The 23,635-nt window shown below is 46.9% G+C and overlaps 1 protein-coding gene across 3 annotated transcripts in view; it reads left to right on the top strand.

Annotated features, from left to right (window-relative positions):
- Positions 1 to 23,635, top strand: part of LRP4 (LDL receptor related protein 4) — a 98,202-nt gene that overhangs the window by 59,477 nt on the left and 15,090 nt on the right. For 2 of the 3 annotated variants that reach the window (XM_068161530.1, XM_068161532.1), the window contains exons 3-23: positions 1,704 to 1,820; positions 3,843 to 3,956; positions 4,364 to 4,480; positions 6,905 to 7,033; positions 8,009 to 8,128; positions 8,259 to 8,384; positions 10,588 to 10,713; positions 11,131 to 11,265; positions 11,418 to 11,543; positions 12,652 to 12,882; positions 13,192 to 13,348; positions 13,696 to 13,913; positions 14,239 to 14,415; positions 14,985 to 15,110; positions 15,803 to 16,011; positions 16,937 to 17,018; positions 18,093 to 18,198; positions 19,749 to 19,950; positions 20,536 to 20,725; positions 20,971 to 21,102; positions 21,971 to 22,111. In XM_068161530.1, the coding sequence (XP_068017631.1) occupies positions 1,704 to 1,820; positions 3,843 to 3,956; positions 4,364 to 4,480; positions 6,905 to 7,033; positions 8,009 to 8,128; positions 8,259 to 8,384; positions 10,588 to 10,713; positions 11,131 to 11,265; positions 11,418 to 11,543; positions 12,652 to 12,882; positions 13,192 to 13,348; positions 13,696 to 13,913; positions 14,239 to 14,415; positions 14,985 to 15,110; positions 15,803 to 16,011; positions 16,937 to 17,018; positions 18,093 to 18,198; positions 19,749 to 19,950; positions 20,536 to 20,725; positions 20,971 to 21,102; positions 21,971 to 22,111 (3,081 nt within the window). The remainder of the gene's footprint in view (positions 1 to 1,703; positions 1,821 to 3,842; positions 3,957 to 4,363; positions 4,481 to 6,904; positions 7,034 to 8,008; positions 8,129 to 8,258; positions 8,385 to 10,587; positions 10,714 to 11,130; positions 11,266 to 11,417; positions 11,544 to 12,651; positions 12,883 to 13,191; positions 13,349 to 13,695; positions 13,914 to 14,238; positions 14,416 to 14,984; positions 15,111 to 15,802; positions 16,012 to 16,936; positions 17,019 to 18,092; positions 18,199 to 19,748; positions 19,951 to 20,535; positions 20,726 to 20,970; positions 21,103 to 21,970; positions 22,112 to 23,635) is intronic. The other variant, XM_068161531.1, reaches the window with a different exon arrangement.

The following is a 23,635-nucleotide window of genomic DNA, read 5'->3' as shown; positions in this document are numbered from 1 at the left end:
TGTAGTTTGTCACCTAGTGCAGGGTTCAGCATGGAGAGCAGTGGTGTCTGCAGTGATGTCCTCTCAGATGCAGACATGCCTGTGTCTGTCATACTGCTGCCTGCAGGGACAGCCTGAGAAGATGATCAGAATTTGCAGTTAGGAAAAGAGATGGTGGAGCAAATCTGAATTTCACTGCATCAGTGTGTTCTTAGGGTGGTAGGCTTTTAGGATAGGCCCATGAGAAGAAGTGTTGGAGGGCCTGCAGCAGAGAGCAGTGATTGATTCTGTACCCTGTAATCTGTGCTGCTTTCACAGGACGTTGGCAGCAGTGCTGGGCCAAGGGAAAGTGGAAGGATGAGGAAGCTGAAAACATGCCTGTTTGTTCTCTGTATTAAATTCTTCTCCCAGTATGTGTGGCTGCTGTCTTCACCTTATACTTGTTCCTGCCTCCCTCCCATCACACTCCCACCTCCAGAGTAGTGTTGGCAGGGAAAGAAGTAGCAGCATAGCAGAAGAGGGCTGGCCTGCCTGGTGACAGATGGGCAGTGCTGTCGGCAAGCTGGGCTGGGATGAAAGGGTTTCAGGCACTAACCTCCCCAGTCCTTGCCCCTTTGCATTGCTGAGTGAATATTGCTCTTTGGAGAACCCACCTGTCAGGAACAGTCTTGTGCAGCCCTTTCTCTACCACAGCTGGCAGCACTTAAAAGCATGAACCTCCTGGGGTTGAGTGTTCTTCTCATCTTTGGGGGGAAGGATACGGCTGATGCTCCCCCCTGAATTCCAGCTTTGTAGCTCCAGGCCTCTTCAAACACTGTGGGTTTTGGTTCCACTCCATTGCCAGCAGACTCCTGTGTAGGCAAGCCTCATCCCATGTCTTTCCCCTTCCTCTGTCTCTTCTGAAGACTTTACCAATGTTTGGAGCCTGTTGCCGATGCCTGAGGTACATCAAATTATCCCAAGCGGTGATTTCCTCTAACCTTCTGCTTGCAGGTTTGTTAGCCAAAAATGCCATCTCTGTGCTGAGCACACAGACACACACACATGCACCTTGCAAAATCCTGTTCTCAAAAACATCATTGCTTCTGATAGTTCTCACTCTGAAGAACTGCTTGTGTAATAGAAACAGGATGGACTGTAGTGGAAAGCAGGCAGGGAATCACAGAATGTTGGGGGTCGGAAGGGGCTTCCAGAAATCATCAAGTCCAACCCCCCAGCCAAAGCAGGATCACCTAGGGCAGGCTACACAGGAACACATCCAGGTGGGTTTTGAAAGTCTCCATGGAAAGAGACTCCACAATCTCTCTGAGCAGCCTGTTCCAGTGCTTGAGCCATCACCCTCATGGTAAAGAAGTGTCTCCTTATGTTGTGGTGGAACCTTCTGTGTTCTATCTTGTACTCATTGTTCCTTGATAATGCAGTTTTGCTTTTTATAAAACATGTGCAGTTAGGCAGGCTCAGGGGTGAAAGAGAAAAGTGGAACTCAGTGGGGCAGTTGTGGTGGCTGCTTTACTGTGGGAAGTTCAGCGCTGCTCTGGGGAAAAGAGCCTGTCAAGCCACAGATCTACCCTGGTCCCCATCTGAGAAACAGCTCTTCTTCATCACTTGACATTTTGTCTTTTGTTTCTAAGAGGTGTAGCACTTTTTCTTTAGGGGGGAAGGCCCTTTGCTTTCAAGGAAAGAGGCTGGCTGCATCTTCATGGTGTGTTTCTTTGCTGTTGCAGTGCTACCTACTTGCTCCCCTTTGGACTTCCACTGTGACAATGGGAAGTGTATCCGCCGGTCATGGGTCTGCGATGGAGACAACGACTGTGAGGATGATTCTGATGAACAGGACTGCCGTAAGTCACCTCTTTAAGGGTGGAAGGTGGGTGGGTGCAGTGCCTGCCTGCCATAGCTAGAGAAAATGGACTGGTTTTATTACAGGAATGTAAGAGTTTATCCACCAAATCAGACCTTTGGTTCCTAATAAGCTATATCCTGCCTCTGACAGAGGTATGTACCTGATGTCCGTAAGCCCTGGCACCTGGCTTGCTGTTCAGTTGTGTGTCCTGGGGGAGGGAATGCTTATCCATCCAGCTGGAGAACCGTTTATTCCCTGAAGCCTTGCTAGTTAACGTCCCATGAAGCACTTCCCTGAGCTGAGCACTTTGTGTCCTGCCCTGTTCTGGAAACACCTAACCTCTGCCAAATCCTACTGAACTGCCTGTCTGGCTGACTTCCTGTGGCCTCAGGTTCCGCTGTCTGACTTTTCTGCTGTGCTGGGCTGTCCCGGGCTGTCCCCAGCATCTTCTCCATGCAAATAAAGTTCCCTGAGAGGAAGGTGCTGTAGGGATGCTGCCAACAAAAGGACAGGTGACCCTCAAAGCTGTCTGTCCGCTGCCATGTGAGGCACCCTCTTCAAAAGAGCTGCCATGGTGGGCTGCTAGCTATGAGCTTGTTCTTCTACAAATGGAGAGAATTTTGGTTGAGTCTTTGGAGTTTGGCCCCTTCCTTTCCCCTTTGTGTTACTTGTGATTGGGTTCCTTGCAATTGGCTTCCATCAGCAAAAGATGTTCAGAGATACAACTTTCTTTCTCCACAACACATTGTCAGGTCCCTATGTGGCAGCACATGTCAGAGAGCCAGTGTGTTATGCAGCACTGGAGCTTTGCCTTCTCTGAATCTGCAGTGGTTCCTAGGGCTGGTCTCAGGCTACAACTCGGAGCAGATCTATTTTGCTGTCTGGCTGAGACGGTTGCAGCTGCTTAGTAAACATTACTCTCCAGGCCTTGAATTCTAAAGAAGTTGTGTCCATGGTGCTGTGATGGAGGAGACACACCTCAGGAAATGCACAAATAAATCTCTTGCCTATGGAGTATTCTATGCCAAATATGAGCTTGGAAATTAATTCACTATTTGATCAGTATGCCCTTGATCTTTGCCTGCCTTTTTGGGCAGAGGGCCAGGAAGCAAGATTTAAGGTTTTCACTTCCTGTGTGATGCTTTGGGTTGCAGAACTAGGGTGAGTTTTCCAGTCTGTTCAGAGAAAAGGTAGATAGGTCTGGGTCTGTTTGATCTTCTGTTTTCCACAAAAGAGTTGAAATGCCCTCATGTCTGAGACAGCAGTGGAGAAGGCCATGATCAAAATATTTGGAGACTAATGAAGAAAGCAAGGCTCTGTGAATAAGAGATTCTCAGAGTACCGTGCAGACTAACACGTAACCATAGAAGCATTTATGTTGGATTGAGGTTTTCAGGTGTTAATTTTGCAGTCCCTTTCCTTTCCTCACTGGTCTGCAGACAAGCTTCCTTAGAAAACTGGCAAAGAGGGTGGAATGAGGCTGGAAATACTGAGGACTTCAGAAGAGGAAGTTTGCATTTTCTCTCTCCCTTTTCAATGAACGTTTCCTTTCCTTTGAAGATAACTTTGGTGTTGTGAAAAGGAGGGGGAGCTAGAATTCTGCCAGCAATTCTTTCTTAGATAATGATAGGGCCTATTCATTCTTTTTAGAAGAGTTAGAAGAGACCTACATCACCTTTTTTTTCCATGCAGAGAGCTCTTGAGCCTGGCTTGAGGCCTTGCTGGAGTACCAGCACAGGCTGGGCAGCTCCATCTCTTTGTTCCAGGCACTTCCTCCAGCTCATGTTACCTGGTTTTAGAAACTGATGTAGTATTGACTTGTGGATGGAGTGGAATAGAGACGCTCAAGAAATCTTACAGTGGCCTTCCTGGTATTGATAGGCAAAGGGCAATCAGCTCTCCAACGTTGTGGTTCCTTGGAGGACAAAAGTTGCTCAGTTTGTAGCATGTCCATCCTTGGTGTTCTGCAAGACAAATCTTCTTGCTTTGCCTTCACCTTACTACTTTTGTGTCCTTGCAGCTCCACGGGAGTGCGAGGAAGATGAGTTCTCATGTCAGAATGGATACTGCATCCGTAGCCTGTGGCACTGTGATGGTGACAATGACTGTGGTGACAACAGTGATGAGCAGTGTGGTGAGTAATGTGGCACTGCCAGTCTGTGCACAGGCTCCAACCTGTATGGCTATAGGGTCCCGCAGCATGGCAAGGGCTTGCAGCTCGCTTGTCTGGTCTGGGCTTCTGTTCCCAGGGCTGGCTGATTGGGATCTTGGGCTGTGTGGTTTACCTGCCAGGCAAAAATCACTCGAGACTCATTATTCCTTAACGTGCCATTGCAAAGTCCTTTGGATTTCTTTTGAATCCAACACACTTATTTAAATGAACAGTGATGGTTATGCTCAGGGACTACGTGACATTGGGTATGTAAGATTTAATGAGCAGTCCTGTTTGTGGGTGCCCTCTGAGCTTCAGGAGAATGGGGAGGTTGTTTCCTGGGTACTCTGAGAAAAGCCAAGGCTTTGTTTGTGGTGCTGTCTCTGCAGATATGAGGAAGTGCTCAGAGAAGGAGTTTCGTTGCAGTGACGGTAGCTGCATAGCTGAGCACTGGTTCTGTGATGGTGACACGGACTGCAAGGATGGCTCTGATGAAGAGAATTGCCGTAAGTTCTCTCCTTGCTTTGTGATCATAGGAAATAGCCCTTCGGTCCTACTCCTGTCTTGGGGTTTGGCATGTTTTCTGCAGTAGAGGTGAAACACAAGGTAGTCCTGCCTGTTCTGGCAGCCATGCTGGCTTCTGCTGCCTGCCTGAGAGGGCAGAAGAAAATGGTTTTATCTCCTGTGTTACCTCACAGGCACTGTCTGTGCCCAGCTGCTTCTCATCTCCTTTCCATGGCTGTGTGACCTTGAGCCAGACCAGGATGCTGATGTTTTACTGAATACAGTTCTGTATAAAACTGTAGGAGTTGGAGGGCAAGGAGGAAGGGGGAAGACCATTACCTTCTTTTTCCTCTTGTCTGAATCCTGCATGAAATTTCAGAGAGGGCTCTGACCATTGACAGAACCCTCAGAGACTGCATGTTCTCAGCTGGCACACTGCAGGGGCTGCCTGCCCGCCCAGCCCCTCTTCACTTGGATGCTTTGTGCAGGACATTGTCCAAAGAAGTGACTGATGGGGGAAGTGGGTGTGTGAGAGGGCTCCTCCACCTTCTCAGGCATGTAGTAAGTGGGACAGGAGTCCTAGCCCCCACATTCTCTGTCTTGTCTGTGGAAGTCGCAGTTGTCCCTTCCCCCACACTGCTCTCAAAGGCATTTTGCAGAATTTGTTCTAGATAGCAGGAAACTTCAAAAGGCTCTGGGAGGGGGATCAGGGCCGCCAGCTCTTGAAGGGTAGGGGGAGTGGATGCATGGGGGAATGGTCTTTTATCTCTCCAGATAATGAGAGCTGGCAGGGTGCCAGAGGCTGCAAACATTTCTAAGCTAGGAAAGGGCTCTAAGAGGAAGCCAGCCTCTTTCCTCCTTTCCCTCTCTCCTTTCCTCACTGCCTTGCTTGGCACTTCCCTGCAGGCCTTGAAGGATGGGAGATGTTTCAGCTTTTCCTCCTATATGAGTAGAGGGGGCACCCAGAAGTGATGCCCCTGCTTCTCTGAGCTGCAGTGCATCTGCAGTTGGGGCAGGCAGTTTGGTCTATAGGGCATTTTAACTAACACACTTCTTTCTCTTATCTTCCTCCTTGTGATTGTCATCTTTTCCTTATCTCTAGTCCTGCTTGTCATTTATCTAGGACAAACTGGGACTACACTATTCTTTTTGTGGGTTTTTTGGGGTGTTTTTTTGTTTGTTTGGGTGTGTTTCTCTTGTGAGTGTGTGTGCTATAACCAAATCACACTATGTGAGAATTCCCTGTCTTTGTTTTTACCTGAAGGAGACCCAAACACTCCTTTCAGGCTCCTTTGATGAGGTAGGTGTTAGCTCACTTTTTAGCATCCAGCCACTGGATACTCACTGAAGTAAAGCATGCTTGCAGCCCCTGCACACTACTTCAGCTTGGAGAGGCAGGTGTAGTTCACTTTCTAAGCTGTCAGTCTGTCTGTCAGTCTGTCTTTTCCCTTTTGTTTGGTGGGTTTAGTTTCAGAGCTCTTCGGTTGCAGTGCTCATATGCCTGAAACACGCCGCTCATTCTCTGCGCAGTCTGAGAAGAGGCGTCAGATTCTGTGGAGTAGGACTCAGAATATTTTCCCTCCCTTTCCTCATAGTGAACTGTTGAACAGAGAGCAGTGGTGTGAGAAACAAGCTCACTGCTAAGTTTTAAGTACAAGCAGTTTATTATACAATGGAGGCAAACAGCGCTGGGCACACAGCAGACTCACTAGAGGCACACCATAACAACATGAGTTGAGCTTATATGGACGACAAACTTATGCATATTCATAAATATCTCCACAAATCCCTTTACACTTCCCAAGCATGCTCCAAACCCACCCCCCACCCTCCCAAGTCCCAGTCCCGCTCGTTGTTGGCTGTGGACATCAGGGCTGGGATAATAGTTGCACTCTTGACCCCATCGCTCCCAGCCGGTCTCCGACACCTCGACGCCTCACTCCCCCCTTCTATTTCTCTCCCAATACACATCCTACACAACACAGACTACAAGCAGCCAATCAGCTTAAGGCTGGAACACTGCAGCCCCCAGCAAGGCCGGGCACCCACCTTCCCCTTGCCAAAGCCAAATGTAACAATTTCTCACACCTTCCTTTTTCATAGCTGTTTTCTTCTCTAGAACGTAATGTGTCTTGGAAAGTTAGTTTATAGACTGACATCCTATGCAGACTATTTTTCAGTTTTAGCAAGTTGTCTGCACAGGTGTCTTTATACATAGGCTTTAACCTGCCCCTCAGTGAAGCACAAACAACATTCAAATTCCTCTCAGGAATGCAAGTCATGCAGAAATATGCAGCAGTGGCTCCTAATCTCCCAACACCTTGCTGCTGTATACTTGCTAGCCTGTTAATAAACTGAGGAGGTTGCATCTGAACTGGTCTGTGTGCTGTCATCTCAGGCATTTTCCCTTTTGATTCCCTCATTAGCATCAGATGTTCCAGCTGCCACCTGCAGCTTGGAGGAGTTCCAGTGTGCATATGGGCGCTGCATCTTGGACATCTACCACTGTGACGGCGATGATGACTGTGGAGACTGGTCTGATGAATCTGACTGCTGTAAGTTAGTGCAGGGTGATATTATAGAATGGTAGGGGTTGGAAGGGACCTCTGGAGATCTATTCCAGCCCTCCTGCCAAAGCAGGTCACACAGAAAGGAGTCCAGATGGGTCTTGAAAGTTTCCAGAAAAGGAGATTTTCCACAGCCTCTCTGGGCAGCCTATTCCAGTGCTTTTTCTTCCTCACAGGAAAGAAGCTTCTCCTCATGTTGAGGCAGAACTTCCTGTGTTGCAGTTTGTGTCTGTTGCCCCTCCTCCTATGACAGGGCACCAGTGAAAAGAGACTGGCCCCTTCTTCTTGACACCCAACCTTAAAAGCACTTGTAAACATTGATCAGATCCCTTCTCAGCCTTCTCCATGCTGAACAGCCCCAAATCTCCCAGCCAGAACAAGAGGACACAGTCTCAGGCTGCACCAGGGGAGGTTCAGGTTGGATGTTAGGAAGAAGTTCTATACAGAGAGAGTGATTGCCCATTGGAATGGGCTGCCCAGGGAGGTGGTGGAGTCGCCGTCATTGAAGGTGGTCAGAAGGAGACTTGCTGGGGTGCTTGGTGCCATGGGTTAGCTGTTTGGGTGGGCTGGATTGGTTGATGGGTTGGACACGATGATCTTGAAGGTCTCTTCCAACCTGGTTTGGTTTATTCTAAATAAAGTTTTATTCTAAACTTCTGAATGGCAAACCTAGATGGATTTTGCATTGGCTGCAGAGAATTTGAAGTGCAGACTGCAGTCTTAATTATTTACACATAAGCTGGCTCTTCCTTTATTGTTTGTTTTTTAAACTTGTGAGAGTGGTGATGGGAACTGTGTAGTCAGCGCACTTATGTATACAGTAACTAAAGCAGCTTCCAAGGGGAGTCCATTCAGGACTGAGTTCCACAGTGGTGGAACAGTAAAAATGGTGCCAGGCTTTGGGGATGTTACATTGATCTGTGTCCTGAGTTTTGTTCTTCCTGTCTTTTACCATCTCTGCAGCATCTCACCAGCCTTGTCGCTCTGGAGAGTTCATGTGCAACAGCGGCATGTGCATTAATGCCGGCTGGAGGTGTGATGGAGACTTTGACTGTGACGACCAATCAGATGAGAGGAACTGCAGTGAGTACTGGCAGCTGGTGGAAGTGTTCACTTTCTGTGGATGCAAAAGAGTGCTTGGGACTTAGCTTTTGAATTGGGTTCCTTCTGATCCTTCTTCTTGCCTGTGTAATGTTCTTGTGTTGTCACTCAGCTACGTCTATGTGCACAGCTGACCAGTTCCGCTGTAAATCAGGGCGCTGTGTCCGTCTGTCCTGGCATTGTGATGGGGAGGATGACTGCTATGACAACAGTGATGAGGAGAACTGTGAGAACACAGGTTTGTCCTGCAGCCTTGCTGCTTATAGCTAATGTTTTCATTCTGGAGCTAGTAGGTCATGAAGTCTGTTGGCTTGCTTCACTGAGTTCAGCCTAGAGTTTCCGTCCTTGCTAAAGAATGGGATCTAAAGGTTGTCTTAGATGCTTGCAGACAGGTGCAGGTCTTTGTGCTTTAACTTAAGTGATGTAATTTTCTGGTCAGATACCCAATTCCTGTATCTTTCTATCCTGTCCCTACACTATCAATTACCACAGAGCTCTGAGATGGTTCTGTTCAGACTTGGAAACATGGTGTGCTACCTGTGTCAAATAGATTATGCCTAGATACTCCTGCATAGCTTTTATGGTGCCTTGTAGAACTGCCAAGCAGTTCTAACAGGCAGTGGAGTCAAAAAGGGTATTTAGTGGAAGTGAAGGATAAAGTCTTTTGGAGGTTGAGGATGCCAGCTTCTTCCTTAAATATTTGCTCAGGAGTCTCTTTCTAGTAATCATTTTGCATATAGCCATGCTTTTCTACAATAGTGGTTATGGAGAAGTGGAGTGTTTTGACAGACCCTGGTGTTATGTTGGGGTTTGAGGAATGTCTAGAGTCTTCACTTTCCCTTAAATCCGTGAATTCATTTCAGTGCATGGAGCCTAGCTGTGCACGCTGACCCTTCTGAACCAGTGTGTGTTAAACTGTAAGTTTAGGGATCACAATAAGGATTTATGAAACTGTAACCCTTGTTGGAGCCTGTTGAGGAGAAGAGAGTGGGTGTTCTACAAGGACAGCTGAGCTCAGAGGACCTGGAGAGGCACGCTTTGTGGTTATTTGGCAGCAGCTGCTCTACACTGGTCAGCTGTCATGAGCACCAGCGTGCAGGAGATTGTGGTGGTCCTGGAAAAAGCAATTGTACTTAGAGACAAGCTGGTAACTCTTTTTTCCTCATCCTTGTAACAAAGGTATGTAGAGGTATCGAACGTTGCCGTGCACAAGCCTTATCAAACTTCAAGAGCCACTGAAATGCAGCCTCTCCACCTCAAACCAAAGCCAAGGTGGTTGAACACAGCTATTGTTACTGTAAGGTTAGTTGTGCAGTTCTGCATTAAATCTAGTAACCTGGTGATGGTCAGCAGGTAAAAATTAATGCAGAGCTTCCAAGCACAACGCATGCCTGCCACGCTGAGTGAAATAGTGTGCCGCAAGTCTGGAGCGAGAGTTAAAATCCTATGTTAGCTCTTGCATTTAGAATGGAATTACATTTCTTTTGGCCTTAGAGAGAAGATTCCTAGAATACTAGGAGATCAGCTGATGTAAGGATTGTTGTGTTCAAGATGACAAATGCAGTCCAAGTTTCAGAATCATTCCTATAAAACATTCCTGTGCTCTGAGAAGTGAATCTGCATGTTGGTTTTATGTTCCCAGCTGGAGTGTCTGTTAGTTCTTATTTCTACATGTTGTAGTCTCACAACTGCCCTTCTCCAGGCAGCCTTCCAATCTAATTGTTTCTTTGCTGATAGTTGTGTTGTCCTGTTGTTTTCCTGGGTGGTGATTTGCAAAGCACTAACCAAGCGGTACAAGAAATAAGAAGAGGCAGCAGGACAGCACTAAAGAAAGGATCAGATTTGGCAAAGTCCTTATGAGCAGTATTACTTTACTTGCAGGAATTCTGTAGAGTTTCCCTGCCAACAGCAGAAGTTGAAGTGTGTAGCTCATGTGTGAAATCCTGTTGCCTGAGCTCAGATTTCAAGGACGCATGTAAAATCTCATTCCAAGTCTGTCACAGCGCAGTTAGGGCTGGACAAGATGCTCATTCCTTTGCAGGTTTAAGATCTGTAGCCGTGCTGGGGTGACATATCAGATGATTCAAGTGAGGAACTGACTCCTCTCTCACACATGCTGAGTAGTGTTGTGGAATCCGGAACCAAAGGATGACAGGACCTTCCAGTCATTCTGAGAGAAACTAAATAGCTGAAGGTCCCAATAAAGCAACACTGAACTCAGTCTGGAGGGGAACTTGTAGGCCTCCAAGTCAGCATAAAGATCTGCAGAGCACAAGGGGAGTGCAAGATGAGCTGAATTCAAGGAAAGACAAAGTCATGGACTTGTGCTCATATAAATTTCAGAACAAGTCTTACAAAATGTTCTGTGTCCTTTTATTCACTGCGACTGTTGTTACATCAGTAAGCTGTAGTGTGCTTACTTTCCCCTTTCTCTATTGCAGGGACCCCTCAGTGTGCTCCAGACCAGTTCCTGTGTGGGAATGGACGTTGTATTGGCCAGAGAAAGTTGTGCAATGGAGCAAATGATTGTGGAGATGGCAGTGATGAAAGCCCACATCAAAACTGCCGTAAGTGCTCCAAGTTCAGTTGTAAACATAAATGGAGGCACTGTAATGTGTTGCTGAAGGGTGTGTGTGAGGAAGGAGGCCTGGACTGTGATACTGTGAGAGTGCTGAATACCAAGGCAAAATGGTCTTGGTGATTTTGCCAATTACATCCTGCAGACAAGTAATGATGGGGAGATGGTGAACTTTGGCATCAAAGTTTGTCTGCAGAGATAGTGAATCCTAAAAGCCTATTATCCTGAGCTTCCATGTCCCTTTAAAGGGGAGAGTTCTGACTGTGAAGAAGCAGCTTCCAGCGCAGCCTGTGTCCTTCCCCTCTTGCTGAGCCTATTCTGAAGGGTGACTCCTGCCTAGCAGCTGAGGACACAAGCAGCTGCCTAGTGGTTTCAGCTCAGTTATCTTCATGCACTTCTTTTGCAGGCCCACGAACGGGGGAGGAGAACTGCAATGTCAACAATGGTGGCTGTGCTCAGAAGTGCCAGATGGTACGAGGGATGGTGCAGTGCACCTGCCACACAGGTTACAGGCTCCTGGAAGATGGCCGATCATGCCAAGGTGTGTTTTTGGAGCAGTAGCATACTCCCTGCTGCTTGATGTGCTTCAAGTTGGCCACTATGATAAGGGTGCAAATCAGAAGTAAACACGTGAGAATGCCTGGCTTGTTGATGATCTATCTAATGGTAAATTTCTCCCTTTGTGATGTGTAGATGTGAATGAATGTGCTGAGGAAGGTTACTGCAGCCAGGGCTGTACTAACAGTGAAGGAGGCTTCCAGTGCTGGTGTGAGCAAGGCTACGAGCTGCGACCTGACAAGCGTAGCTGCAAAGCTCTAGGTAAAGAAGAGTTCATCCTTACTCTGGGGTGCAAGTGTTTGATGAGGTCTTATGGTTTTGACTCTAATTCTTCATTAGCAGCATTGTGCTGTTCACAAATTCAACTTGTGAAGAAGTGGAAATACCTGGATCTGTATTAGATATGCCCAGGTCAATCATTGTGAAAATTATGTGTAATTTTGACTGTGGAGAGATGCTTCACTGTTTCCTTTCCCTGCCAGGAGAGAGAGCCTTTGCCTTCTGTTCCTGGTCCTTAGTCATTCCTGGTGACCCAGACCTTGCGTTGAAAACAACCTGCTGCCCCTGTCCCTGCCCAGGAAGTGTCTTAACCTTTCCAGTCAGTGAGGTCGCATCACACCTTCGTGTGGTTTGACCTCTGATTGTCGGTCACCAGTCCTGAATGCTATTAGTGGCTGCTGTATGGATATGTGCTGTTTTTTGAGGACATCAGTGCACTTGTTTAACTGTGTTTATCAGCCCTCCCAATGTAGGAACTCAGGAATTAGAAATTCCATTTACAGAATTAAGATTTCATTAGGAAATCCCCAAAGGATGTTGATACTGGGTTTGGATTTGTGGTTTTAGTTTTGGTTTGGTGGTGGTTGCTGGCTTTTGGGGGTTTGGTTTTGTTTTTTCCTGCCATGGAAGTACCTCCTGATGGTTCTTTCTGATTTGGTTGGGTTTTCTTCTCTCTCTGCAGTGGAAGTACCTTCTGAATTTATAGCTGTGTGAGGCAGATATCATCTGTCTTGTGTGTGGTTAGATGATGTGTGTTTGTATAGCTAGGAGATGGATATAGGAAAAGGAAACTATAGTCCAGCTGTCAAGTGGTTTCCTAGTGGTATGATTTCAGAGGCTGAGGTGAGGCAGGCTTAGGTGCAACCTAGAATGATCACTTCTTGCTGAGTGAGTGTTTGCCAGAAGGTTTTTAACTGCTTGAGTTAGGACTCTGTATTGAAGATACAAAAACAGCTCGCTGAAGTGTTGTGCCCTTGGGAGCTGATTTCTTGCAGCCAATAGTTCCAAACTGTGTTGTGAGACTTGGTGCAGTGTTGGTAGGTAGGATTCTCTCAAAGTACTCTAATGCTGTCTTCTCCTATATTCTCAGGACCAGAGCCTGTGCTGCTCTTTGCCAATCGAATTGATATCCGACAAGTGTTGCCTCATCGCTCAGAGTATACGCTGCTCCTGAACAACCTGGAAAATGCCATTGCCCTTGACTTCCACCACAGCAAAGAGCTGGTGTTTTGGTCTGATGTCACTCTTGATCGCATCATGAGGGCCAATCTGAATGGCAGTAATGTGGAAGAGGTGGTTTCCACAGGGCTGGAGAGCCCAGGTGCGTCACCACAAAACGACGCAAAGGTCTGGGGACTGACTGTGCTGTTAGAATAGGGGTTGGTGGGTGGAGAAAAGTTGGGGTCCCTAGCATTCAACATGGAGTGCATGTTCCTGAGCAAGGAGAAAGGGTTGGATGGAATGGATGTGAGGTCAGTGTCCCTTTGGAATTAATCTCAGTTGATTGGGGGAAAGGACTGGACTGAATTCAGCCTCTTCTGAGGCTGAGAGGGAGATGGAACTTTTTGCAGAACAGACCCTGCTCCTGGTTTCATTCTGTGCTGCATCCATTCTTTCTCTTCTGGAGCAGGTGGACTTGCTATTGACTGGATCCATGATAAATTATACTGGACAGACTCTGGGACATCTCGAATCGAAGTAGCCAACCTGGATGGCACTCACAGGAAAGTGCTTTTGTGGCAGAACCTGGAGAAGCCTCGAGCGATTGCCTTACATCCTATGGAGGGGTGAGTGAAAACATGACCCCAGTGAGTTCTCCAGGCAAGTGCTTCCAGGTGAACTTTGAAAACCCCATCCTTGGTCACAAAGTCTGCCCCTGGGCTCAAGCCTTTGTCTGGTATTGCCAGTTTGGGAAAGCTGAGAATGCCAGGGGCTTTCAGAGTCTTAATTCTGTGTCTGGGCCATTCACATTTCACCAGCCTGAAAGTACTGGGTGTTGTTGGGTGCTGGCTGTCACTTCTTCCATGGCTGTCACCCAGGCTCATACTGTTTTGCCCTGATAGGGGGCAAATGAAGCTGGGTGCAGTATAAGGGACATGAGTTTTCTAGCCACGTTGCTCCCTGTCTTCTCCAGCACTATCTACTGGACTGACTGGGGCAACACTCCCCGCATCGAGTACTCCAACATGGATGGCTCTAACCGGCGCATCATTGCGGACACACACCTCTTCTGGCCCAACGGGCTGACCATTGACTATGCAGGACATCGAATGTACTGGGTGGATGCCAAACATCACGTCATTGAGAGGGCTGATCTTGATGGGCAGAACAGGAAGGCTGTTATTAGCCAAGGTGAGTAACAGGGCTGCATGTGGGGAGTGCTCCCTGCAGTAGACAGTGCCGCTCTTTTGTTTCAGAGCCACTGGCTTCTGCTTCTGTGTTTGCCTCCCGTTCTTCCACTGTGGGGTGAATTCTGCTACTGCTGAAGGGTGGCCTTTGCTACCCCATCTTTGGTAGACAAGAGAGATGCATTGTCTGTTATGTTAGTGTAACGTGGATTTGAGCAGATTGACTGTGGCAAGGCCTAAGGGTCAGAGAGAAGAGCTTTCCCTTGTCTCCCTGCTATCCTGAGTCCTGTTGGATCTGATTGCATTTCTGTGTTGGATGTCTATTACAGGCCTCCCGCATCCATTTGCTATCACTGTGTTTGAAGACAGTTTATACTGGACAGACTGGCACACCAAGAGCATCAACAGTGCCAACAAATTCACAGGCAAGAACCAGGAGATCATCCGCAACAAACTCCACTTCCCTATGGACATCCACACACTGCATCCTCAGCGTCAGCCAGCAGGTAACTGCAGAGAGGGTAGAGACCTACTGGAGCCACTATTAGACCTCCTGCCACCCACCACCCTGTAAAGCAGGGTAATGGCAGGCCTGAACCTAGTGTATGGATGCAACCACCACCTCTGTCCACAGCTGTTGGAGATCTTGCTCCATCTGACAGCGCGGCAGAGGTCTCTCAGCCCCGGTAACCTGATGTTAGGTGTTACCACAGCTCCCTCTGCTGACACGTGGGAGTGGAGGCTTTTCAGTGAGAAGTATCCTGTGGTTGTTTATTCAAGAGCTGTGTTGGGAAGGGGGGGGAAAGATGTCATAAATGGGCACTAGTGACGACTGACTCCTTATTCCTCATCACTTGCCATAATCTGTTCTAGGAGTGGGTTCAGTTAAATGCTTTATTTTAAAATGGAGCCCTACAAGTGGAGTTTTTGTACTTCAGTTTGTTTCCTTACTCAGTTAACTTCTGAGTAGAGAAGTTATCTTAACCCATGTGGCTCTTGACACCTTGACTGGTGTCCTTCCTCTTGCTCTACTCTTTGTTTTATGCGTGGTTGTTTTTGTCTTTGGCTACTTGAGCAGGGAGAAACCGTTGTGGGGCCAACAACGGGGGCTGTACTCATCTCTGCCTGCCCAGCAGCAAGGACTACACCTGTGCCTGCCCCACAGGCTTCCGCAAGACCAGCAGCCATGCCTGTGCCCAGAGTAAGTGAGGTGGGACCACAGCCTGCGTGCTCGTATGTTCAGTGGGTGGCAAGGGGTTGGCAATGGGAGGAAGCAGCAGCAGTTGCTTCCAAGGATATACAGTTGGATAGACTGAGTCAGTAGTGAGGGCCCTGCCAGAGTGTGGTTTACCTTTTTTGACGCATTCTCTGGTTTTGCATTGCCCTCACTAGGCTTGGTGGGTGAGAATACAGAGAAGCTCCATCCATGGGTCCCTATCTCAGGATTGTTATTGGTGACATGCTACTTGTCACAGTTGATTGTTTCCCTAAAAATCCCATAGAAGCTGTGTCAGTGATGAACAAAAATTCAGTCCTCTTGATTGCCAGTTTCTCTTGATTTTCAACCATGTGGGAGAATTAGACTAGCTGTCCCTAGACTCTGAAGGGCTCTTCTTGAGTAACTATTTGATTTGGAGGGAGATCTATGCCATTCTCTCTGGAAAATATGGTTGACTGTGTTCCCTCAGCCTAGATTACCCCCAGGAGACAGCTTCCTACTACTGTTTCCCCCCTGCCCACCCTACAACCACCCAGTGATATTTTGCTGCTAGTAAAATCCTGGGCCATGGCCTGCCAGTGCTTAAGGTTGGATATAGCAAGAAATTGTCTGTGTCTATCACTGTGTTGTTGAACTTAGAGAAATTAAAAGAAGACCTTTCGACCTTTGATCAGGTCTTGACAAGTTCCTGCTTTTTGCCCGAAGGATGGACATCCGTCGGATCAGCTTTGACACAGATGACCTGTCAGACGATGTCATCCCCCTGGCTGACGTTCGCAGCGCCGTGGCTCTAGACTGGGACTCGAAGGATGACTATGTCTACTGGACAGATGTTAGCACCGACTCAATCAGCCGTGCAAAATGGGATGGATCGAGCCAGGAGGTACAGTGTTAGCTACACATAGAGGTCGTCTAGCCAGGAGACTCCATGAGCAACAGATTTGAAGCCACTAGGATACGCAGACTTCCTAAGGAACTGAAGTTCATGCTTTGCTCTTCATTAACTTGCCTAGTTCTGGCTGGGAAGAGCCTTGAGATCATTGAGATCAAACACAAGTTTGGTGCACATTCCTGCATTCCTTGAATTAGAATAGAATAGAATTAACCAGGTTGGAAAAGACCTTTGAGATCATCAAGTCCAACCTATCACCCAACACTATCTAATTAACTAAACCATGGCACTAAGTGCCTCATCCAGTCTCTTCTCAAACACCTCCAGTGATGGTGACTCCACTTCCTCCCTGGGCAGCCCATTCCACTGGCCAATCACTCTTTCTGGGAAGAACTTCTTCCTAACATCCAGCCTAAACCACCCCTGGTGCAGCTCGAGACTGCGTCCTCTTGTTCTGGTGCTGGTTGCCTGGGAGAAGAGACCAATCCCCACCTGGCTACAATCTCCCCTCAGGTCGTTGCTGAGTCACAAAGGATGGTGTTTTTTAAGCTGTGGGAAATGCTCTTCTTGTAGCCCTAAAATTTGAAGGGAAGAATTGCTAAAGGCTCTTGTACTACATTTGGAATGAGAGCCATGCTCCTTGGGAATGTTTTTTGCATGTGTCCTTGGGTTAATGTTGCCATAAATGAGGGGACAGAGTTCAGAGTTTGGAGCTGTAGACTTGAACAGACGTAAAAATTAGATGTTTCTCCCAATGTGAGACTTACTTGAGCTTCTAGGTCCTTAATGCTGTCTCATATGGCATAGCTCTGTTTTGGCTCTCGCCTTTGGAAGTTAACATTGTGAATGAACAGTGCATAGTGTAAATGTTCTCTCCCTAAGGTCTAACCTCACTAAGAATATTTTTTTCATTTAGGTTGTTGTGGACACCAGCTTGGAAAGTCCAGCTGGACTGGCAATTGACTGGGTCACCAACAAACTCTACTGGACTGATGCAGGTACTGGGATCCTCTGCTTTATCTAGGCTTCTGTGTTCCTTAATAGTCATGAAAACTGAAGAACAGCTGGGTAGTTTGTTCTGTCTCATTCCAGGTTTTCACTTTCTGTCTAGCAATAACTGGAGTTTCATCTTGTGTGCTTCTAACAAGTGGGAATTGAGATGGATTCCTAGGTTTAATTTGTCTTTCCACTATCCCTAGTATTAATTCTGTAGAAAGGCTTGTACTAGAAATCAAGCACTACTGTTGGCTTGCTGAAGAGCTTGTGATTGAGCATGAATAGAATAGAATAGAATAGAATAGAATAGAATAGAATAGAATAGAATAGAATAGAATAGAATAGAATAGAATAGAATAGAATAGACCAGACCAGGTTGGAAGAGACCTTCAAGATCATCGCGTCCAACCTATCACCCAACACCACCTAATCAACTAACCCATGTAACCAAGCACCCTGTCAAGTCTCCTCCTGAACACCTCCAGTGATGGCGACTCCACCACCTCCCCGGGCAGCCCATTCCAATGGGCAATCACTCTCTCTGTGTAAAACTTCCTCCTGACCTCCAGCCTGAGCTTCCCCTGGTGCAGCCTGAGACTGTGTCTTCTTGTTCTGGTGCTGGCTGCCTGGGAGAAGAGACCAACCTCTGCCTGTTTACAACCTTACAACTATTGTAGAGAGCAATAAGGTCACCCCTGAGTCTCCTCCTGTTATGTATCTAACAGCATCCTGGAGTGCAACAGGTAGTATTTGGAGATGTTCCCTGATGGAGAGTCATAATTCATAAAGAAGATGGTTCTTTTTGAGGTGTTCTCTTGTGCATTCATAGATACCTTGGGGGCTTAGAAAAGAGCTGGTTTACATTCATACAGGAGTCCCTTAACTGGTGGCAGCCACCAAGGTGACTTGTGAAGTCTAATGGGAGGTGACACTTTCTAGCCATATTTCTTACCTATCTTCCAGCTATGAAGAGTGATAGCTGTTGAGGAGGAGTGCATTGGTGTATTTTTTGCCTTGACTCTTGCAGTTTCACAGGTCTTTGGTTTCTCTCTCATTCTCTCTCTCTTCTTTTGTAGGAACGGATCGGATAGAGGTCTCCAACACAGACGGGACCATGAGAACTGTTCTTATCTGGGAGAACCTAGACAGACCTAGAGATATTGTGGTGGACCCTGTTGGAGGGTGAGAAATTCCTTTTTTTTTTCTGGGATGACGTGGCAATTCTTGCTTGTCGAGAGGTGTTCAGGTTCTTTGGTTTTGTGCAGTTGTCCTCTCTCATGCCATTGTTGACTGAAATTAGAGACCTGATGTTTGAATGCTAATAGAGCAAGATAAGCAGGGATAATTGCTTGTTGTGCCACGGAGCTTGTGGGAGCTTGCTGGTGTTTTCATTTGTTTATCCTGAGGACAGAATAACTAAAGATGTGGTACAAAAAGTGTGGGGAATGGGGCCATCTAGATCTTTGCTATTTCTTCATTTTGGATTTATGTTGAATTTGTGTTCAAGCTCTCTGCTGAACCAGGGTTCAATCAGAAGGATTTCCTCAGGAAAATAACTACTGATCTCAAGCAATCTACAATATTAGTGACCTCTTGGCTTCAAGGCAGTGTCAGAGTATTGAGGGATCAAGTGTGCCATGGAGAGCAAACCTGAGCAGAGGAACAGAAACAACTGGTTTCAATAACAAATTTTGCTTCTAAATGATATGATGATGCAGAACTGGGGGTAGGGTGGTGTCGTAGGGTTGGAAGGGAAAGGCCAGGCCCCTTCCCCCCCCACCCCCTTGGGAGTAGAGGGGAAAAAATTGAAGGGAAAGGGAAAAAAATTCACAGCTGAATTATCAAAGCAGTGGGTGCTGTATATTTACAAAAGCAGTATAGGATATGCAGGGGAATATACAAAATTTACAATATTTACAATATATACAAAAATATACAATAAAGTAGCACAGAAATGAGAGTTCCCCCCGCCTCTGCTGAGGGGGTTCCCCACCTCTGCTCCCCCTTCTCTCCCCCTTTCCCCAGAGAGGGTTAGAAAGAGAGAAAAGAGAAAAAAGTTAGAAGCAGTTATGTGTTAATTGGAAAGCAGTTAATACAGGCCTTGCAGCTTATCAGTTTCAAGGTCAAGCCTTGGCCGAAAGCCCAGAACAGAGAGCTGCTGCCACTGAAGGAGGGGGAAGACAGGCTGACCAGAAAAGTGCAGGAATGCCCAGGATACCCTGCTGCACTCCCAGTTCAGAAGGTGCTTCCTCCCACTCTACCAATGAAATTAGTTTAGATCCGTCTTTTCGTTTACAAACATCTGACTACAATATTCCCTTTCTTAAGGGGACAGCCTCAAATGGTCACAGGTGAATAGGGAAAAGAGTTATAAGTGTTGAAAGTCTTCAAAAGAGTGTGCTATGCTTTTGAGTGGATTCCTGGAAGACTGATGCAGTAAGAGTAGAAAGAGCCAATGGTAGAGACTGGTAAATACTCAGTTAAGTTTTAGACCTTAAACTATTGTCTTGAACTTTTGTCACAGTGTTGAAATTAGGTCAGCCCATGGACAGTAGAAAGTGTATGAGTATGATCTTTCAAGAACCCATGGCTGGACATGAATACAATTAGTCTAATGATGTTTTCTGTTAGGGCCTGAAGGTACCAGGCTCACTTCTTTCTCTGTGACACTGCCTGGCCTTGGTGTCAGTGAAGGAGTGCTGGTATTCACTTCTTTCTGGGCTTGTGTTCAGGTTCATGTACTGGACTGACTGGGGACCCAGCCCAAAAATTGAGCGTGCTGGTATGGATGCCTCAAACCGCTTGGTGATCATTTCCTCCAACCTGACATGGCCTAATGGTTTGGCCATTGACTATGAGTCACAACGCTTGTACTGGGCAGATGCAGGCATGAAGACCATTGAGTATGCCAGTCTGGATGGAAGCAACAGGAAGGTAAGGAAGCCATCTTTAGGAGGCAGTCCAGAAGCCCGAGGCTTGGTTATGTTTATGTGGCAGGAATTTGGTTTCATGTCATTAACATAATCTAGTCATCATCTCAGTCTAAACAGCCATAAAGAGGTTGTTAATTTGGGGGAAGATGGGACAAGAAGAGACTTCTTTTGTTTTTCTGAAACAAATTTGGGCTATTTTGTTGCAGATAGGAGCTGGAGCAGGCTACAGACTGGTAGAAAGCAGGATCTGTGGCCACAAAGCTTTCCCTAGGGCTCGCCTGTTCTAATGTAAATGATGATCTGTCCTAGAGCACAGGGTGCTGGTGGCCCCTGCCTCTCCAACTGAAAGGGAAAACTCTAAATCAAGACATGCCGAGCTGCTTTCCTTGGGAGAGAAGAGCTCCCTTTCAGTTGCAAACTGTGTGTGAGAGAACCTCCTTTTGAGGGCTAATGTTGCCACATCACTGTTCTTTTACTGTGACTGTACATTACAATGTCAAGCAGGGGGTAAAGGGAAGCCTCTTTCCCTTAGTGACTTCTTAGTAATGATTTTTTGGGGGGGGGGTCTGGGGGTTATTCTGACCAGGTGCTGATTGGGAGCAATCTCCCTCACCCCTTTGGACTTACACTGTATGGTGAGAGAATCTACTGGACGGACTGGCAGGCCAAAAGCATCCAGAGCGCAGACAGGAGGACTGGGCAGGCCCGGGAAACGCTGCAGGACAATCTGGAGAATCTGATGGATATTCACGTCTTCCACCGGCACAGGCCACCAGGTACAGAGCTCTACCCGAGCCACGCTGAGCAGAGAGCTTACAAAGGCTCTGGTGTGTGGCCCAGCTCTCCTGCAAGGGTGAATTCACACTTGTCATATTCCCCCTTCTCTGGATGGAATATGGGAGCATAAGAATAACTCTCAGCTTGGTATTTAAGGCATTCTAGAATGTATTTCTGTATTTGTTGCACTCCTTTTTTGTGCCTGTGCTGCTGGCTGATGAATCCCTTACCCTCTTTCCCATAGTACATACACCGTGCAAAGTTAACAATGGAGGCTGCAGTCACCTGTGCCTTTTGGCACCTCTTCCAAAAGGTTACAGCTGTACTTGCCCTACTGGAATCAACCTGCAATCTGATGGCAAGACCTGCTCTCCTGGTGAGTCCTCTCTGTAAGATCCTCATTGTAGTTTTGTATCACAGCTACATTTTGCTCCTATGTTGTTAGAAAACAAAATTCACTTTCATGTGCTTATCTGCTTTTACCCCTTGAAAGCCCCATGTGATGTCTGTACCTCCTGAGTGGGAATTACTGTGAAGAAACTTAACTGATAACTGGATTGCTGCAGAAGGATTTTTTTCCCTTGAAATTATGTTGGGTGTTTAAACCAGATGTCACATTTTTCTCCATACTTTTGCCCCAATTTTGAGGTGGATTATTTAGTAGGTCTATACACACTCCTCCCATGGATCCTCTTTTTGAGGACTGTGGAAGGGATTTGGCTTCAGGCCATGGTACATCCAGTTTTTACAGTATCACAGTATCACTAAGGTTGGGAAGGACCTCAAGGATCATCAAGTCCAACCTATCAACACAGACCTCATGACTAGACCATGGCACCAAGTGCCACATCCAATCCCCTCTTGAACACCTCCAGGGACGTTGCCTCAACCACCTCCCTGGGCAGCACATTCCAATGACGAATGACTCGTTTGGTGAAGAACTTCCTCCTCACCTCGAGTCTAAAGTCTTCTCCTTAGCAGGAAAAAAACTCTGACTTCTAAGTCTCCATTTCCCATGTGTATTAGCAGAAGTAACTCTTCCATGAGTGCACTTCTTTTCAACTTGAATGTAAAGAAGTAAAATTCAGTAAAGCCTTATCTACCCAGGTTTCCCCTAAGCTGAGATCTGTATGAGACTTTCCCTTTTCCACTGAAGTGGATGTCACTTCCAGAATGCTCAGTAAATGTCTGCAATTGACTGAACTTGTTCCTTGCTGATACCTGTGCTGTCCAATTCTCTGCAGGAATGACCAGCTTTCTCATCTTTGCTAGAAGGACTGACATCCGAATGGTCTCTCTGGATATTCCCTACTTTGCAGATGTTGTCGTCTCAGCCAACGTCACCATGAAGAACACAATTGCAATTGGAGTGGATCCTTATGAAGGTCTGAAGTTAGTGTGTCTAGATGAAAGACAACAAGTGACTTCATAACTAAATGTCTGAGTAAAGATCCAAGCACAGATCTTACTGTAGGTTGTGAGTTTGGGTAGTGTTGTTACTTCCAGTACGTGCTGCAAATGTTTTCTGACAGCCAGCTGAACATGAGCCATCAGTGTGCCCAGGTGGCCAAGAAGGCCAATGGCATCCTGGCATGCATGAAGAATAGTGTGGCCAGCAGGAGCAGGGAAGTCATTCTAACCTGTATTCAGTTAGGCCACATCTTGAGTCCTGTGTCCAGTTCTGAGCCCCTCAGTTTAGGAAGGACATTGAGACGCTTGAACGTGTCCAGAGAAGGGCAACAAAGCTGGGGAGAGGCCTCAAGCACAAGCCCTACGAGGAGAGGCTGAGTGAGCTGGGATTGTTTAGCCTGGAGAAGGGGAGGCTCAGGGGAGACCTTACTTCTTTCTACAACTACCTGAAGGGAGGTTGTAGCCAGGAGGGGGTTGGTCTCTTCTCCCAGGCAGCCAGCAAGAGGACACAGTCTCAAGCTGCACCAGGGGAAGTTTAGGCTGGAGGTGAGGAGAAAGTTCTTCACGGAGAGAGTCATTCGTCATTGGAATGTGCTGCCCAGGGAGGTGGTGGAGTCACCGTCCCTGGAGTTGTTCAAGAGGGGATTGGACGTGGCACTTGGTGCCATGGTTTAGTCATGGGGTCTGTGGTGACAGGTTGGACTCGATGATCTTTGAGGTCTCTTCCAACCTTGGTGATTCTATGAAAGGAATGTCCTTACATAGGAAAGAGAACCCCAACTGCATGGGAAAAGCTGCCTGCTGTACTGAGTGAGGTTAGAGGACACAGTCTCAGGCTGCACCAGGGGAGGATTAGGTTGGATGTTAGGAAGAAGTTCTATACAGAGAGAGTGATTGCCCATTGGAATGTGCTGCCCGGGGAGGTGGTGGAGTCACCATCATTGGAGGTGTTCAGGAGGAGACTTGATAGGGTGCTTGGTGCCATGGTTTAGTTGTTTTGGTGGGTTGGATTGGTTGATGGGTTGGACACGATGATCTTGAAGGTCTCTTCCAACCTGGTTTATTATTATTAGTATTATTCCTGTGTATTTTGGATTTAAGCAAACTTTTGTCCTGATGAAGCCTTTTATAACAGTATCCCTGAAACTTTGGCTGTTCATCTAGTGCTCTGCTGGACATAAACTTGCTGCTGTACATTAAGATAGGTGATCTGATTGCTGTCCTCTGGGACGTTTTGAGAAGCCAGGTGTGACACTCTATACTACCAGCTAATAATGTGTTTTCTGTTCTCTGGGTTTGTGTAAGGGTCAGAGGAGTGCCGGTGGTCCTACATATTTTTGGGGAACAGATCGTTTGTACTATTTTATCACACTAGCTTAATAGTCTTGTGCAGCTGTTATTCTTGTGCAGTCAGATCTGGTTTGAATGCAGAAAATGTAGATGGTAGTCCTGGGGTTTTTTTAATGGAGTTTGCTTGTTGGGATATCACAGAATGGTAG

The sequence above is a fragment of the Melanerpes formicivorus genome, unplaced genomic scaffold, assembly GCF_026170545.1.
Source record: "Melanerpes formicivorus ecotype bairdi unplaced genomic scaffold, bMelFor1.0.p_v2 SCAF_58, whole genome shotgun sequence".
NCBI lineage: Eukaryota > Metazoa > Chordata > Aves > Piciformes > Picidae > Melanerpes > Melanerpes formicivorus.
Note: the sequence above shows the minus strand (reverse complement) of the source record. Positions and strands in the feature narration are given on the sequence as shown.